Source organism: Trachurus japonicus, chromosome 6 (assembly GCF_045865225.1).
Source record: "Trachurus japonicus isolate A0001 chromosome 6, Traja_1.0".
NCBI classification, from domain to species: domain Eukaryota; kingdom Metazoa; phylum Chordata; class Actinopteri; order Carangiformes; family Carangidae; genus Trachurus; species Trachurus japonicus.
This window is the reverse complement of record NC_140912.1, coordinates 24,584,936-24,600,683: the sequence shown is the minus strand read 5'-3', so window position 1 is coordinate 24,600,683 and position 15,748 is coordinate 24,584,936. Positions and strand designations below refer to the sequence as shown.

The 15,748-nt window shown below is 40.5% G+C and overlaps 1 protein-coding gene across 1 annotated transcript in view; it reads right to left on the bottom strand.

Moving 5' to 3' along the window:
- cdh13 (cadherin 13, H-cadherin (heart)) overlaps positions 1-15,748 on the bottom strand; it is a 295,317-nt gene that overhangs the window by 94,240 nt on the left and 185,329 nt on the right. Inside the window, exon 8 of the mRNA XM_085779939.1 lies at positions 13,670-13,848. Coding sequence (XP_085636065.1) covers positions 13,670-13,848 — 179 coding nt within the window. The remainder of the gene's footprint in view (positions 1-13,669; positions 13,849-15,748) is intronic.

Here is a 15,748-nt window from a genome sequence, read left to right as displayed (position 1 = left end):
AATCCTTGACACCAAAATTAAACTGTACCGTTTGATCGCTGAAGACATACTCCCCTAGAGCCTCTCCTCCCACTTCAGTAAAACAGACAGATAGACAGATGCATTAAAAAAAAAAGTGCCACTGTGCCAGAGCAACACTCTGCCAATTTAATTGTCACAGACCTGTTACTTTTGATGGATGTACAGTACCTTCAGCTAAATGTGTCTATGCTCCCTGCTTTCATAGGTATCATTTCACATCAGTTAAGAGAAATCTATTTTTCTTTCTTCAGGTAACATAGTTCCTCTATAAGCTACACAAATCTATAAAAGTCACTGCACCAATGTTGGAAATTGTTGGTATAATTAGTTATTGAAGGGGAAATGAAGGCTTCATGTTTTTACTAGTTTTCAGTGGTAATTGGACTCACTAATTCATTATTTACATTCTTCTAACAGTCCTTCATATCAGGATCATAATACATCAGCGCAAATGAAATACAGTCTGTTAAAGAGAGTTCTCGCCGCATATCATTGTATAACATTCACCTGGATGAATGCACATGCAGTAATGTAGGCAAGACATTTTCATAGCTACACATTATGTACATATAGGCCTTCAATTCTCTCTCAATCAGATCGGTATGCACATTATTTACACAGAGAAATCCATTTTCCCAGTCGTCTAGTTTTCATATTGAGTCATTCAGAGAGATAACAACCTAGTCATTCTACAGGTAGTCATTTGATACAGGAATGGAGGGCTTAGTTTCATTTTCTGCCCTAAAATTACAGAGAAAGAGGGTGTAGAAAATGATCCCCAATCGCACTTGGTGGTATAGGATGTTACATGTTCCATCATAAATTGTGCATTGCCTGGTAATAATATTCATCAACACATGAATCTAAATGGTTGAGTGATAATACTGAGATGAGAACTAAATTGAGAAAGCTGTTAAGCTGCAACCAAGCTGACAAGACTGACCAGTATGTTCCCAGCTGGACCTGCCGGAAACCCACTACATCATGAAGATTCAAATATTATTGCACAGAAAAAGTCTGTGTGAGTGTGAGAGTGTGTGTGTGTGTGTGTATGTGTGTGAAGTGTGTCCCCGCTCCAACAACCTCTTTTCCTCTTGAACACCATGGTCAGTGATGAAACAGAAATAATCAGATTTCTCTGCAAAAAGCGACTGCAGATATTCATGTGGTGTATGTTCGTGTGTTTGTGTGCGCGTGTTTTGGCTGACCATAAATTTGTACATAGTGAGTTTGTGAGTGACTTGCATTCTTTTTTCCTTGTCAGGGTGCTGCTCTTATCTTTGCGGCCCAGAGGCCACAGGATTTAACAGGCACACATTCATCCATGCAGGTCACTGCCTGAGCCCAGAAACGCTCCCCCACAGCTGGTTATGGCTTCCATACAAAACTCCGTCCCCAGGTTTGTACTTAGCAAAAAAAAAAAGGGGGGGAAAAATCAAATATTGACTCCTATTCACTGAACAAACTTCAGAGAAGTTTCCGTGGTGACTGTCTCACAGTGAGGTTGCTGTGTAGCTCCACAAGCTTGCCAAGCCACAGGACTCTGTATCTTCAGCTTTCAGAGAGATAAGGAAGTCCCTTTTGCTTTCTGCCACTAGCCTCACATGCCCTTTGAACAAATGCCATAATATTCACAGAATCCAGAATGCCCTTTATGGATTCATTGTGAATATAGCTTATAATGCTCCCACTGGTGAACTGAAGCATATAATGGACGGGCTCTAGACCACGCACGAAAAATGAAAATGGTTGACTTGAAAGTATACTACAAAAACTGCCATCGCAAAACATTATACAAATAGTTTGACATTTCAGGAAATACACTTATTTTAGTCTTTGCTGCAAGTCAAGTGAGGAATTTGAAACAACTCTCACATAAAAAAAACAGCTACCGTACCTGTGTATAAGGATTGGAAACATAAGGTCAGAGCTTTGTTTAAAGGTATAAAAATCTGCGGACAAGCACCTATAATCCTCACTAATTACAGTACAATGTTGTATCTCATTTATTTAATCCATGAAAAAAACCCATAGTGTACAAACAACAATTCATTTCTCTTACTTGGGGTTATGTGCCAAAATATTTCTTAACATGAAGACTGTTGCCAGGAAACCAGCAGAGTCACGGAAGTTGCTGCTGGTCAAGAAACTGTGATTTTTTTTAAACAAATTAAACAAAAAAAGAAAAGAAAAAAGATAAAATATATAACTTGTTGAGTGTATTTCGTACTTTAGTACAGAGGCTGCCTGTTTCCCAATATTTAAAATCTTAATGCTGAATTAAGCCTACCAGCACCTTTTATATACTCTACAAACTGTCATCGATAAGAGTGGTCAGGATCTTCTCACGTAACTCTGCAACGTCAAAGACACACATTGTAAAACCCACAGGGCCCTTTGTTTCACACTACTTTGATTCTTCCCATACAGTAACATGCTGTCCATGAGCTGATAAGAACATTTCATTATCTACATTTAAAACAAGGGAGATTAAAACAGGGTCAATTCAGATATTCCCCCACAGACTAAAGAGATGCCAAAGATATAAACTCCACCAACAACATCATAGTCAATATTCATCTTTAACAATCCATTTATGTTGCACGCAGTTATTATGGCTTTATATCACCGCAGTTTCCTGTGGCATTCTGCTGAATACATTGCAAGCAGACATGGACAAAACAGAAAATAAACCAATGTCTTCTTTTTTATTTATAGTAAAGAAACAATGTTCCAGAGTGAACAGTAGGAAGACAATGTTTGAGTCAATCAAACTTTGACTCCGACTGGCTACAAGTAGATTGAACTAGATTAAAGGACAATTCCAGGCGAATTCAACTCGGGGGTGTATTTTCATATCATTTTAGGTCTAAAAGAAGGAATCTGAAGATTTTGCGGTAGTTGCGTCTGTCCCCGCATCGCCACGGCAGCAATGAATGGGAGTGGATGTAAGTTCCGCTGTTTAGGCTGTTCATAGCCCTCAAAGCCGCAATTTTTTTCCACAGACAGCATCAGATGGCTACTCAAACATGAACCGAGAAGTTTATTTACTTCAAGCAAGCCGACATGTTTGTAAAACTAGATCTAATTCAAAGTCTCCCGGAGTCTCCGAAACCCAGTTGCCGTGCTCGGTGTGTTCAGGTGCAGTGGGAAAAGCTACCGTTTGTGTCAAACACAGGAATATCAACTCTTTACTTGCTTCAAGTAAAAAAAACTTCTCGGCGCATCTTTGAGTAGCCATCTGACGCTGTCTGTGGAAAAAAATGTACACTTCAAGCAAGTTAAGAGTTGATATTCCTGTGTTTATGACACAAACGGTAGCTCCCATTGCGCCTGAATACACCAGCACTGCAACTTCGGGCTCGCGCGAGACTCCGGGAGACTTTGAATTAGATCGACTTTTACAAACATGTCGGCTTGCTTGAAGTAAATAAACTTCTCGGTGCATGTTTGAGTAGCCATCTGACGCTGTCTGTGGAAAAAAAATGCGGCTTTGAGGGCTGGAAACAGCCTAAACAGCGGAACTTACATCCACTCCCATTCATTGCTGCCGTGGCGATGCGGGGACAGACGCAACTACCGCAAAACAGGAGCGATTAAACTGAAAATCTTCAGATTCATTCTTTTAGACCTAAAATGATAGGAAAATACACCCCCGAGTTGAATTCGCCTGGAATTGTCCTTTAAACAGAAAGGGGCAAGACACAATGTTTAACTCCCCATTTGACAGTCGGTGAACAGTGGGCTTAACAAAATAAATGCCAATTTACACAAATCCAACTGCTGGGCTCCACATGGAGAATTACTGTCTGACCTCAGCACATATGGCACAATTTGTGTCAATGCCAAATTCCTCTTCTCATTTTTCTCTTTTATAGCTGAATTAAACTCAAACTCTAACTGTAGATAGGAGATATATGTCTCCACTGGAGAAGGGGGGGGTTCAGATGGCAATTTCGAGGGATCTATAACAGTGCTGTTAAAGACGGTGACCTAAACAGAGATAATCCCCCGACAGTATTGTGTCTGCTTTAACAGAAGCAATGAACCACATTAAATTTCATCAGCCAAGAGAAAGTGGCATGGTAAAGGGAACAATAAAAAAGTACTAAGCACATAACAGAAAACTTTTCAAATCAATGCAGTTTCTCATGGAGACGGGGTAAAATTAATTCTCGCCTGAAGGGCTTTTGTAGGAGGAAGATTCACAAGAGAGTAGGTGCTGTTGCTCTTCATCCTCAGGTCAATGAGAAAGGGAAAAATAGGGGATGAAAGAGAAAAATGAGGAAAGACAGCGGAGGGAAGGCTTGTGAAGACTGAGACAGCAGGATGTAAAGAGAAGACCAACAAGAGGGGAAGTCAGAAGTGAGAGGAAGAGCCATCGACAGCGAGGTAAGAGTGTTGAAGCTCTCTCTAAGCCTAATGACAGTGTAGCATCACCAGGACCTCCCTGACATTACCGAAGCCCTCAATTCCACTTAGCATAGACGTTTCTCTCCTCGCAGCGAGCGGCGGTCTCACCCTAATTATTCCGCCCTCCACCTGCATGCCTCACTCTACTTGCCACTCTCCTTCGTCTCTCTATTTTCAGGTCTCACCCCTCTGTCCTTTCCTTTCGCCTTCTCTGCGCTGCCCTTTTAATACCTCCTTAGGACACGGGAAAAGTCAGAGCTCCCCACTCTTCAAGATAACTTCTGAATTTTAAAAAGGTCTCGTGTTTTTTTCTGTGAGCATAGTAATTTGAATGAGTCAATATTTGAGCTCCCCTAATATTTAGCATCTATTGCCATTTTAGCCTAGAAATTATGTACTTTTAAGTCTTTCTGCCAGCTTTTATAGAGACAGTCTCGTGACCCCACCATTGTTTGAGACAATTTGAGATGATCCTAAATCCTAAATTTTAACAGATGTATTTTAGTACTGCTGAAATTATTTAAATTCTACATACAAAACATCAGCAAGCTTGCCTTATTACATTGCTCAAATGAAACCACAAAATCATTTTTTTATGTATTTAAACAGAGTCTAGATGGAGGTAAGACTCTTTGTTATAAGAGTTACAGCAAATGAGAATGACACTATTTACAGTTTCTAGCTTCGACCAGTCACAGTAATAAATTGCTGCTCATATACTGTATTGATTCATTGCCGATCTGATATAGATGTAATGTAATGACAAGTAAGCCTGAAAAAGGTCAGAATGAATATTTGAATGTAATATATGTTTACTGATGGAGTATGAATGAAAATCTAACTGATTAATATTTTAACTTAACTATTTTAAATGACAAATGGTACAAAAACAGGTGCTTACTTTAACTGAAAATCACCAGCATCCAGGTGGACCCCCATAAACAGTGGAGTGGGAGTTAAAAGCAGTACTTCAGTAATTCACTGATACAATTCCACAAAGCCAGGGATCAAAACGTAGCAGAAGCTATACTGTTCGGATCAAGCTACATTTCCCATGATGCAAACAATCTTTCCTGAGACCCTTGCTGCCCAGTTAACATCTTTTTCCAAGCCCTGCAGTTTGTTACATTGACTTTCTGTCATAATTTTGTATAGTCTCTATTGCTGTATAACACTGGTGTTGACAAACTGACTGACTTTGTGTGCAAATTTGGTGGCGGGCCCCTTTAAGGTGATGATGTTACTATTGCTTCTATTATTACATTCTTCAACACTTAATATTTCATTTCATCATCTAATTCTTTAATCACAGCTTGATGTGATGCAATTCACAGACAGCAGTTGACAGAAGTTTTCCATCATCTGCCAGCCTCTCAAGTTTTAAACTATGAACACGTTGTGTGGCGGCAGTAGCTCTACCACCGTGCCACATGGACATAAACACTGTGGGCAGGTTAGTGAATGTACACAGCAGGAAGTCAATAGCCAATAGAGAAGAGCTGCCTTAGCTGTTGTTCTTAGATGTATTTCCAAAGAAAGAAAAGAAAGAAAGGTGATTGGCCAGATTAAGGGAAATTGAGATATTTTTCAGATGACCTGAGTGTTATAGAGACAGACAGGGAATGAAAAATTATCTCAACTTTTGACCCGAGACAGTCAACCGAACCCCTGAAGCATTTCATTTCATTATTTTTCAATTAATTACCATCTTACAAGCCTGTCCAATTGGTGAAAATTAAAATATGAATCAAGACATAGTGTCATAATGTGAAGGGAGAAATTTTAATGAAAATGACAAAATATTAATTATTTCTGACAATGTGTAAACTTTATTTTAATACGGAATAGTTTTTCTTTGATTGACTTGTAGTCCTCACTTCGTTTTACCCCCCGTTATCAAATTTGTCCTGCCTTATTTCTCCCTGTTGTTCCATCCTCTTAGTATTTTAATGATCCAATTTTTCACCTTCATCCCTCTTATTTCCATTTTCTCTCACTCGTCTGTTAAAACCATGCATCTAATGTCTGTCTGCTCCTCTGGTGATTATAACTCTCTACCTTGTTGTTTTCTCTGGTCCATGGGCTTTCATTGACTACTGTTGGTGAGACTCAATTAAAACGATTGGATTGGGGGGTGGGGGGTAAAATTCACAACACACACTTTTACCCACAGTGCCCAGGGGACTCAATTTATCTTGAGGAATGCTCAGCCTAAAAAAAGTGTGATTGACACCTCTAACCTTCATTGGGATGTAATCTTCATCTTTAGCACTCAGAGATCTAATTAATTAGGGGGAATCTCATTTCCTCACTAATGCAACTGGACAGAGGCATGATAGAGGAGGGAGAGGAGGCAGGGGGAGGAGGAAGATGCTGAGGAGAGGAAGGATTGAGATGGAGGGGGAAAAGGGGGGGGGTGCCGTATTTCATCAATGCCTGCGAACGGTGTCCACCTTGTTCATTTCAGGGAGGAACAAGAGAACGTGAGGTGGCTGGGTTCACACCAACTACACTGTATTGATTACAGCTGCCACAACTCTGGCTGCTGGCCATCACATATGGAGACACTGCAGTAACACTCATAATAGGATCTCTTGGTAATATACTCAAAGTGTTTTACTTTCTTTTCTTCTCTGAGTTAAAGTCATCATCTAACAGTGGGGAAGCTGCTTGCAGCTGACTGTAACTGGTTTTATCTTCTCATAGCACTGCAAGCAGCATGTATAAATTTAACCCCTTTACAAGTCATTAACACTAAACTGCAGCAGCTGAAACAGGCAAATAGAAAAGTCTGGCACATCCTTGATTAAATCAATCCACATCCATACAGATGGAGGAAGGAAACTCATGAGTGACACCATGAAATGTATTTTTTTTTCTTTGATTATCAGCTTGGGTAGTAACACAGGTTGAATGTTACAGAAGAGTATTTGAGATGTTGAAGATATTTCAGGAGAATTAAGAATTTCTCACTAGGTTGGTTTGATTTTTTGTGTAAAAATCCTATCAATAACGACTGTTAGCTGTTGTCATAAGTTCAGTATTTATTTAAACTGATAACAGTCATCTATCATACTGTATATCCAATTTCATACAGTGCCTGTGCAGTCAAAAAATGCAATATTTATTATTTTGAGCCTTTGAGTCCTTCAGATGATCTATAATCATAATTAATATGAATCAAGCTTTGTTGCTGATGAAAGTATATTTCAGCCATTCAGAACTCTGGAGACCAGTAACACACACACAGGCGGCGAACAGACATTTGTATGCGCTGCATCCAAATTAAAACAGAAACACAAATCTCAAAAGATCATTGTTTTAATCAACAGCAAACCAGTCAAGTGAGAGAGTCTACATCTACAACGGCCACCACTCTCCCTTCTTTATATGCACACACGACTTCGAGCTAGATAAAAGTTCACAGCAGCCACTCCATGCAGGAAGCAACAAGCTATATAAGAAACATTCAGTATTGACTGTTAGAAGGGTAAAATACCTATGAATATATTTCACACTATGTGTAGTCTATTCATGGTTGTCGTTTACTTATGTACTCTGGCTGTAGTTCACTTATATACGTACTGTATAGGTCTTGATTCTCTCAGTTCTCTGCGATAAACACCTCTGTATCTTTAAATTACTTCCACACAACTGTAAAGCTTGTGGCTACAGATATGGGTAAAAAAGAGTTTCAACAGTGGAGAGTATAGTACATAGCGATTTAGCTTCATTGTTGTTGCCATGAATAAAAAAGAGAAAAATCACAATGCCGCTGCTATGAAATTGTTCTTCCTCTTGCCACAGTCTCTGCACCAATGAGCCGGACTCAAGTCCCACTTCTCCATTGAGCTGTTTCCGCAGAGGCTTCATCTCTATAAGCAGATATTGAACAAGCACTTCACTCTCCCACTCCGTCCATTTGTCCTTCGTGTCAGACCACCTCACATGGCACCACTACATGTCCTTAGACTGACACCAGACCAGTTTTTTCCAATCCACTTTCCTCCCTTTCTCTATACTTGTTTCCCTTCTTACCTGCATCTCTCTCCAGGCAGCTCATCTACTCACACCTTTCCAATCTCCACATCATAATAGGGGAATGAAAGGGAGTTTATAAACTGAAGTGAACATCAGATCTACTGTAATGAAATCTTATCAATGTGTTCCCTGTGCTATATTATTTGCATATAAATGACATAATATAATAACTCTCTTCGGCCTCTACCGGGGAGGAGTAAATATTTCTCTGTCTGCTTTGTCTCGTTGCTGTGACACGAGAAAGCGAGACGCTAATTGAAGAGAGGAAAGCATCTTTATGTGACGACTGACATTCAATTATGTTTGGGGGATCAGATTAGGTGGTGGCCTCAGAAATGTTTGAAAACAACATTTTGCAGAGCGGCAACTCTGTAGGCAGCCGAGGGTGTAATTTGAATGGCTGTTTGAGGCCTGCGCTGAATGGCACCGCTCTGAATGGAATCACTATGCTATGACCTGCAAGTAATTGGATGTCCGGAGTGAAGTGTTGACAGAGAAGGGGGAGCAACGCTGACAGAAACAAAAAAAAAAGAGACAGACACTCAGGCAGGAAGACAAAGACAGAAAACAAGACAAAATGAAAATAAGCAAGACAATGATGCAATGAATTGGCACAGGAAGGGGCCAAAAAACAATAAAAGAGGGGGTAATAATTACCCCAATGAAAGCAGAGAAAATGTATGTAGTTTTCCTCAAGACCTTAACCTGCCAAAACTTCAGCTGTCATTCATCACAGCGCACAGGCTCGTAGCCGCTCTGGCCATGGAGCCAAATAAGCCATTAGACGGGATAAGCTTTCTTCTCAGACCAATGCTGTCAGGACTCAGGAAGCACACTGCCAAGGTCGCACCGAAAACACATCACTGCATCCGATGTATCCTGCTGAACAAGGCTAGTTGTGTACATTCATCCATCTACCCGTCACTCTGGATTTGTACTAGTTAAGCAGAACAGAGCAGATAATGGAAAGTAAGTCCTTAAAATGCACAACATACTACGGAAAGATCATTTGTTGACAGATGACGTGTCTGCCTCAACAAGGCACATAACATGATCTGTCTACACAGATTATTTTTAATGTATACAGTACAACAGGCTGCTCACTATCACACTGGCTCAGACACAAGAAGAATGATTTTGTCACATTGTCGGGCAAATAGTTTTCCAAGTGTGGCACTACTTAAATAAATAAATATGTGATAAATAAATAAAAGAATAAGTTGTTGTACTGTTGTTTGTTAAGATGTGCTATCTGTCTGACAGGAAAAAAGGCAGGATTAAAAGATTTAACAGGCATTCACAACAAATCACAGATGGAAGGGGTAAAATTAAAAAAAAATTAAAAAACCCTCAAAATTTAAGGAATCATCCAGATATATCTACTTGAATATAAACATGACAGTTTCACGATACGACTCACACACATAAACACACAGACATCAATTTTATCTCCATGTAATTCACCTTTGTAGAACATGGAGGGGGACAGAGGGGTCGGCCGAGTCCATCGATTGGCTATCTTTACCGGTGACAGTTCCCAGATTGGCCAGAGAGCATTAGAGAGTCAGAAAGTCACACTGCCATTAGCAGTCTGTCCTCTCCGGTTACGGCCTGTCTGCGCACGGACACTCCATACTCTAAAATGGATTACAATGATCGGTTTGGGTGTGTGTGTCTGTGTCTGTGTGTAGAGCAGAGACAGATGCCCGTGTCCGTGTTCATGCCTTGGAAATGTGATCACTGTACAGTACTTCATATATATTCTCTACATGAAGTCGGAGCAAATAACCTTTGCACTAGCCTTTCATCTTTCTTATTTAGTGTACAGTGTGTCATTATGTCTCAGAACACTTCACAGTATTCATCATGCCTCTAAAGACAGCATGCATCAGAGTATATGAAGGAGAAGACCAGAGAGCCTGTGTGTTCAGCTGAATATTCATGTTACTGTACTGTATATACTGTACGTACTGTAGCTGAGTACAAATGAATTCCATGAGTAGATCTGAATATATTCATAGGAAGCTTCTTATTTGTCAGGCTAAAGGAAAATCTAATTATTTCCTGGTTCATCCTAATCAAAAACTATAATGTGTAAGACAAGAATCCCTTTGTTTTCTATATTGACTTTTCTGATCCAATTTAACACTCATCTGCATGTGCAAAAATGTTAAATAATCCCAATTCCACTGTGAGCAGTAACTGCACACCCTCAGGTCAAACAGAGAACTTTTCAGTTGTTTTAAAGAAAGCAGGTTAAGATGGACATTTTTGTAAAGTAGACAGATTTCTACTAACAGTATTCTGATGATTAAGGGCGATTTCCATGCGTATCCAGTCAAAGATATGAACACTCCACCATTCTTTCAGACTTATGAAAATGGCCTCAACCCGGCAGCAATATTAGCTGTCAAAAATTACAGCCTGCCATTGATCCAACAGCGTCGCGTGTCAGAATAATATAAGACAGTGAGGGGAATTTGTCTAAAGTAAAGGGAGGAGAAAAACACAGAGCGGTGGAATAAATGTGCATATCAAGACAGGATTTTACGCCTCAGAGAAAGCACTAGAGGGAAAATCAAACTGATTTCGATGTGACAAAATTGATTTTCCAATTTTCTTCGGATTGCTTTCTGCCTCCCCCCGGGCAGGTGAGGTGTCTATTGAAATGCACTAAAAGCTCCAGCTGAATTATGTCTGAGGAATTTGAAGAACAGATTGGCAAAGTTTGGCTGTCTCCCGTCCCTTTTTTTGTGTTACGCTCTCTTTGTTTCTGCTTTGTTTTGCCGTGTAAAACTCTCTGTCACACACAAACTGCACACATATGCCGGACATGCTGCCTTCAAAAACTTCAAACTTCAAAAACCACACTCTGGCTGGAATCGATGATTGTCGTGCAGGGACTATATTTATGAGAATGTGCTGAAGAAGCTGGGTTTAAATCTCTGCAGACCTAGAGGAGGACAGCATAAAACTTATGCCTTCTGCACTTCCATCTGGCTCTGCTGTCTGACTGTGCTTTTGAAGAAGTCTCTTTCTTTTCTTTTCACAGAGATACTGCACTGCGACTGGACTGTTGCTAAACTCCCCTGAGGTTGTTTTAATTTTTCCAGAAAAATAAATGATGTCAGTGTGCGGATGAGGGGGATAGATCCTTGTAGATACAAAGTCAAAGACAATCATACACGGAGCTTCAGGCCTGTGCTGCTTTTAGGTGGCCACATCTGCAATCATGTTAAAAACAAAGCCAGCTCGTACTGCAGACTGGATTAGTCATTCCCATGTTGATGTTTGGAGGGGGGGGGTAATATGGCATTTGAAATGAAAGAGATTTCATAGACTGTGACAATTCTTCTTGTCACACAGTCACTCACTACTAAAGAAAACATTTCCAGCTGGGGTAGACAGTGGATTTTTGGCATCAATGGGTAAAAAAATTCCTTTTAGCCTATTGTAATTCAAGTGGTCTAATAACAACAAAAAGCAGATAAGTGCACCTCCTCTTAGCTCCGTTTTCAGAGTTTCAGTCGAATCGCAAAGACGTGTCAATATCGATGTAGCATTTCACAGAATATGAAGAGAACTACTTCTTCTGAACAGGTAACAGATCACTGGCTCATCCAAACCTGTCATGTGAGTTGGTTGTGAAGCTAGACTGATCATAACAGCAGGTAACATGCAACATTCAATGTATCTAATAGTTAAGTCTTGTGCTAACTGTAGCCAAAGGCACACAGCTGTGCTATGTTATTTATATACCAGCATGTTTCATGCACACACAACACATGGGACATCTGCAGGAGAGCTCTGGACACATGCCTACCAGCGCTTTGAAGACCATTGTGTTCTAATAATTTTCAAGCTCTGCTGATCTTACAAAAAAAGAGAAATATATGTCTCCTTTGAGCTGTTATATAACAAACTTTTTTGTTGAGACCTGGTTTGACTGGTTACACTAATAATAACAAAAATCTTCCCATCTTTGTTCTTCTTAACAGATGGAAATGTGACAGTAGCAGCTGTGTGGACTCAGCCATGTTCAGGCAGCTCCCAGGTAAAAAAAAATAAAGTGTCCAGTCAAACCCAATATGGCCACCACCTAAGGTTCTCATTTAATCAACAGAGTAAGTGAAATGATCAACCATGACTCCAATGTGATCCTGCTGATATACAGAGTCAACTCAGTTTAGATCTGAGGTCTTTGAGCTAATAACTCCAACAGTTTATCACCTGCAGAGAATAAAGTGAACGGAAGAATCTGCTTTTTTAAGAGATTTATAGAGGCCACAAACAGGCTGACAATTTGGCAGTGTGCCTTCTTCAAAGGCATTCAACTGCATATTTTAACACCAGCCTGTGAGTGGTTGTAATAAATCCTGGCGGCAGACAAGAGGAGTGGCGCGCGTCATGGAGAGGATTGAGTGAATCTTTTGAATATCCTGGAGGTGATAAGCTTCAGAAGTCTCTCTTTCCTGTTACTGCAGAGAAACCACAACAACCAACATGCAACTCTCAAATGGTTCGGTCTTTGCGTCACCTCACAAAACCACACTAACAGAGCTCGCTGCATTGATTACATCTCATTTCAATTACGCCGCCATTAAACAGTTTACTGTAGCTGAGGGAGCGGCTCATCAGGACGGTTAGCTGCCGTGGTTCCAGCAGTTCCGGATGGGAGGTTTTCAGCCAAGCTTGTTGGACACCACCAGAGCCAGCGGATGAGTGTGTATCACCTCAATTAAACTATGCGCTAAGTGTCTGACAACAGCTAATATTCCTCTTCCACCAGCGAACCCAATCGATGTTCTGGCATTCGTCACCCTGCTGAAAAAGCAATCATCCCGTTGTCTCGCTCCGGTTAGACGGGGGAATGGAAAGACGCTCGTCTGACTTCTGCGCCTGCTCGCTGGGACGCACCAGCACCCGTTCTCACAAAGAAACACACACATGCACATACAGCTGGAATACAAGACACACTCATACAGTACACACATATTCATACTGTATACACCTACTGACAAGCTGAGAAGTAGAGGATGCAACAAGCTTCATCTCAGAAATGCCAGTAACAAGTGGGAGATTATAACCTGTTTAGGAAAAACTAAGAACACTATTTAGAAAGAAGAAGTGAGTGACACACACACACACACACACACACACACACACACACACAGGGTATGCCAAGTGTACCCACCTCTCTGTCAAGTAACGAGGGGGAGATGACGGTGACAATGTCGCCTTTTTCTGCATCGATGTAGAACATGTTCGGGGACGGTTTGTCTGGTGACTGCCTGACAATGTTGTAGCGCAACGCTGCGTTATCTGTGGCGGGGTCGTCTGCGTCGAACGCTGTCATTGTCATCACTGTGGTTCCTGGATAAGACAGACAGCAAAGGACAGGGTGGAGTCTGAACTTAATCACAGAGGAGGAAAAGTGACAATGTGATAAATAAACATTTCAAAAGGAATAAAAATATGGAGTTTTTTTTTTACCCTAGACATCAAATTAGCAGCAAAACAGGTTAGGTTTCATCACATCAGTTGCATTCCTCTTGTGTAACCAAAACATGAAAGCGAAAAGCCTCTGAAATAAATCTCATAAATAGAACCGTATGAAACTAATATAGCTTAATAACACTCCTGTTTGATCTATGCAGATTTCAAAGATATCCAATATTTAATTGTAAAATTCTGATGATTACAGGATTGTATGTTCATGCTCTCAGTTGAGATGAGTTTACCTTATTGTCATGATGTCTGTTACAATATGTATTGTTTTTGTGGTTCTAAAATTAGAGCACTCATGTCAGCAGGTGTACGAAAAGTGCAATTTCAAACCACTGCTGCCCAGACAGCCACTTAAAAAGTTAGCCTTTCCTATTAATGTGTTTTCAAACTCATGTCAGCTCTAACAGCAGGTTGCATTTTATTTGGTAATGGGAACAAAAATGGAAATCCTGCCGCCGCACCTGAGCTGAAAATGGGAGGCAATCCTTGACATGCCCTCAACCCTCAATATCTGTCTCTTGTCGCATAGATTCAGAGGGGCCCACGGAAATGCACAAGTGTGTGCGCTTCTAAGGTGTAGACACACACAGAGACGCAGACAGACCATGTTAGGTTGTGTCTCTTCTGCTCAGTGTTTTATAAACTGGATTTCCATTCAAGTTCATGCCGTCACTGACATCTCTGGTTAAAATTTCATCGGCTGAGTATCTCTTCTGTTTGTTTAAGCTTCGACTTTGCCTCATTCTCAGAGAGATGTGTGACTGCATCCTGATGAGACGGTGTGTTTGGGACACCGATGAAAACTTCAGATGAGTGGGGGACGTCCGACACACTCAAAAATGTAAGACTGATGATTTTGTGGGTGTGAAATGTGAAGTGACATTTTTTTTCAGAGAACTATAATCAGTAAATCTTGTTTGGAAAAACAAACTATAATTCTAAAATGACACAACCAATCAATGTGGATGATGATGTGATTCTGCTTCTGCTTTCAGCTTTTCAACAATATGAGATCTGACACAAACACCCGCAAAGCATTTATTTTACAAAAACCCTGAGTTACCTCACATAAAGCAGATTCATTCTTCTCTGAAATTATTAAACTGACTGAAATGTTCTATTTTCTGACAAGAAACCCTGTGTGATTCATGTTTGACCCACATAAAAAAAAACATTTTTGTAAGTACCACATACCAGCGCTGCGTACCACCGCTCATAACCATCGATCGCTCTTCATGCTTTCTCTTAATACCCGGCAGTACTTTGCCACAGTGCATTAGCCTAACTGCTCAAATAAGACACAAAGGGGCTACAGGAAAATATGCAAAGTCTACATTAAATAACAGTGGCTTAGGAGCAAAATGTCTTAAGTCCAGTTGGAGCTAATGAGGGGCAAAAAGGTGTGGGTTTTATCCCCTTGCCATTTGCACTTCAAGGTGAACCGTTAATGGTTAAGTAAACCGGTAATCCTGCCTCTGCAGAATAATTACACAGTCCCATCTCCTTCATTACCTATACTCTGTTCCACTTCACACCTCAAAAGCGACACACACAGATGATTCAGTGAGTGTGCGCACAAACACTCACTCATGCACACACACACCCACAGTATTGCTCACTGACACACCAACCAAATTAGAGAGTTTAAAACGATGACTAAATTGGTTATCTTGAACAGATCTCAGTGAATTATGTTCTCATTTCGCTGGCAAACTGAGGTCTCCTGAACGCACCACAATCATATTACTCGTTTTATCTGATATCA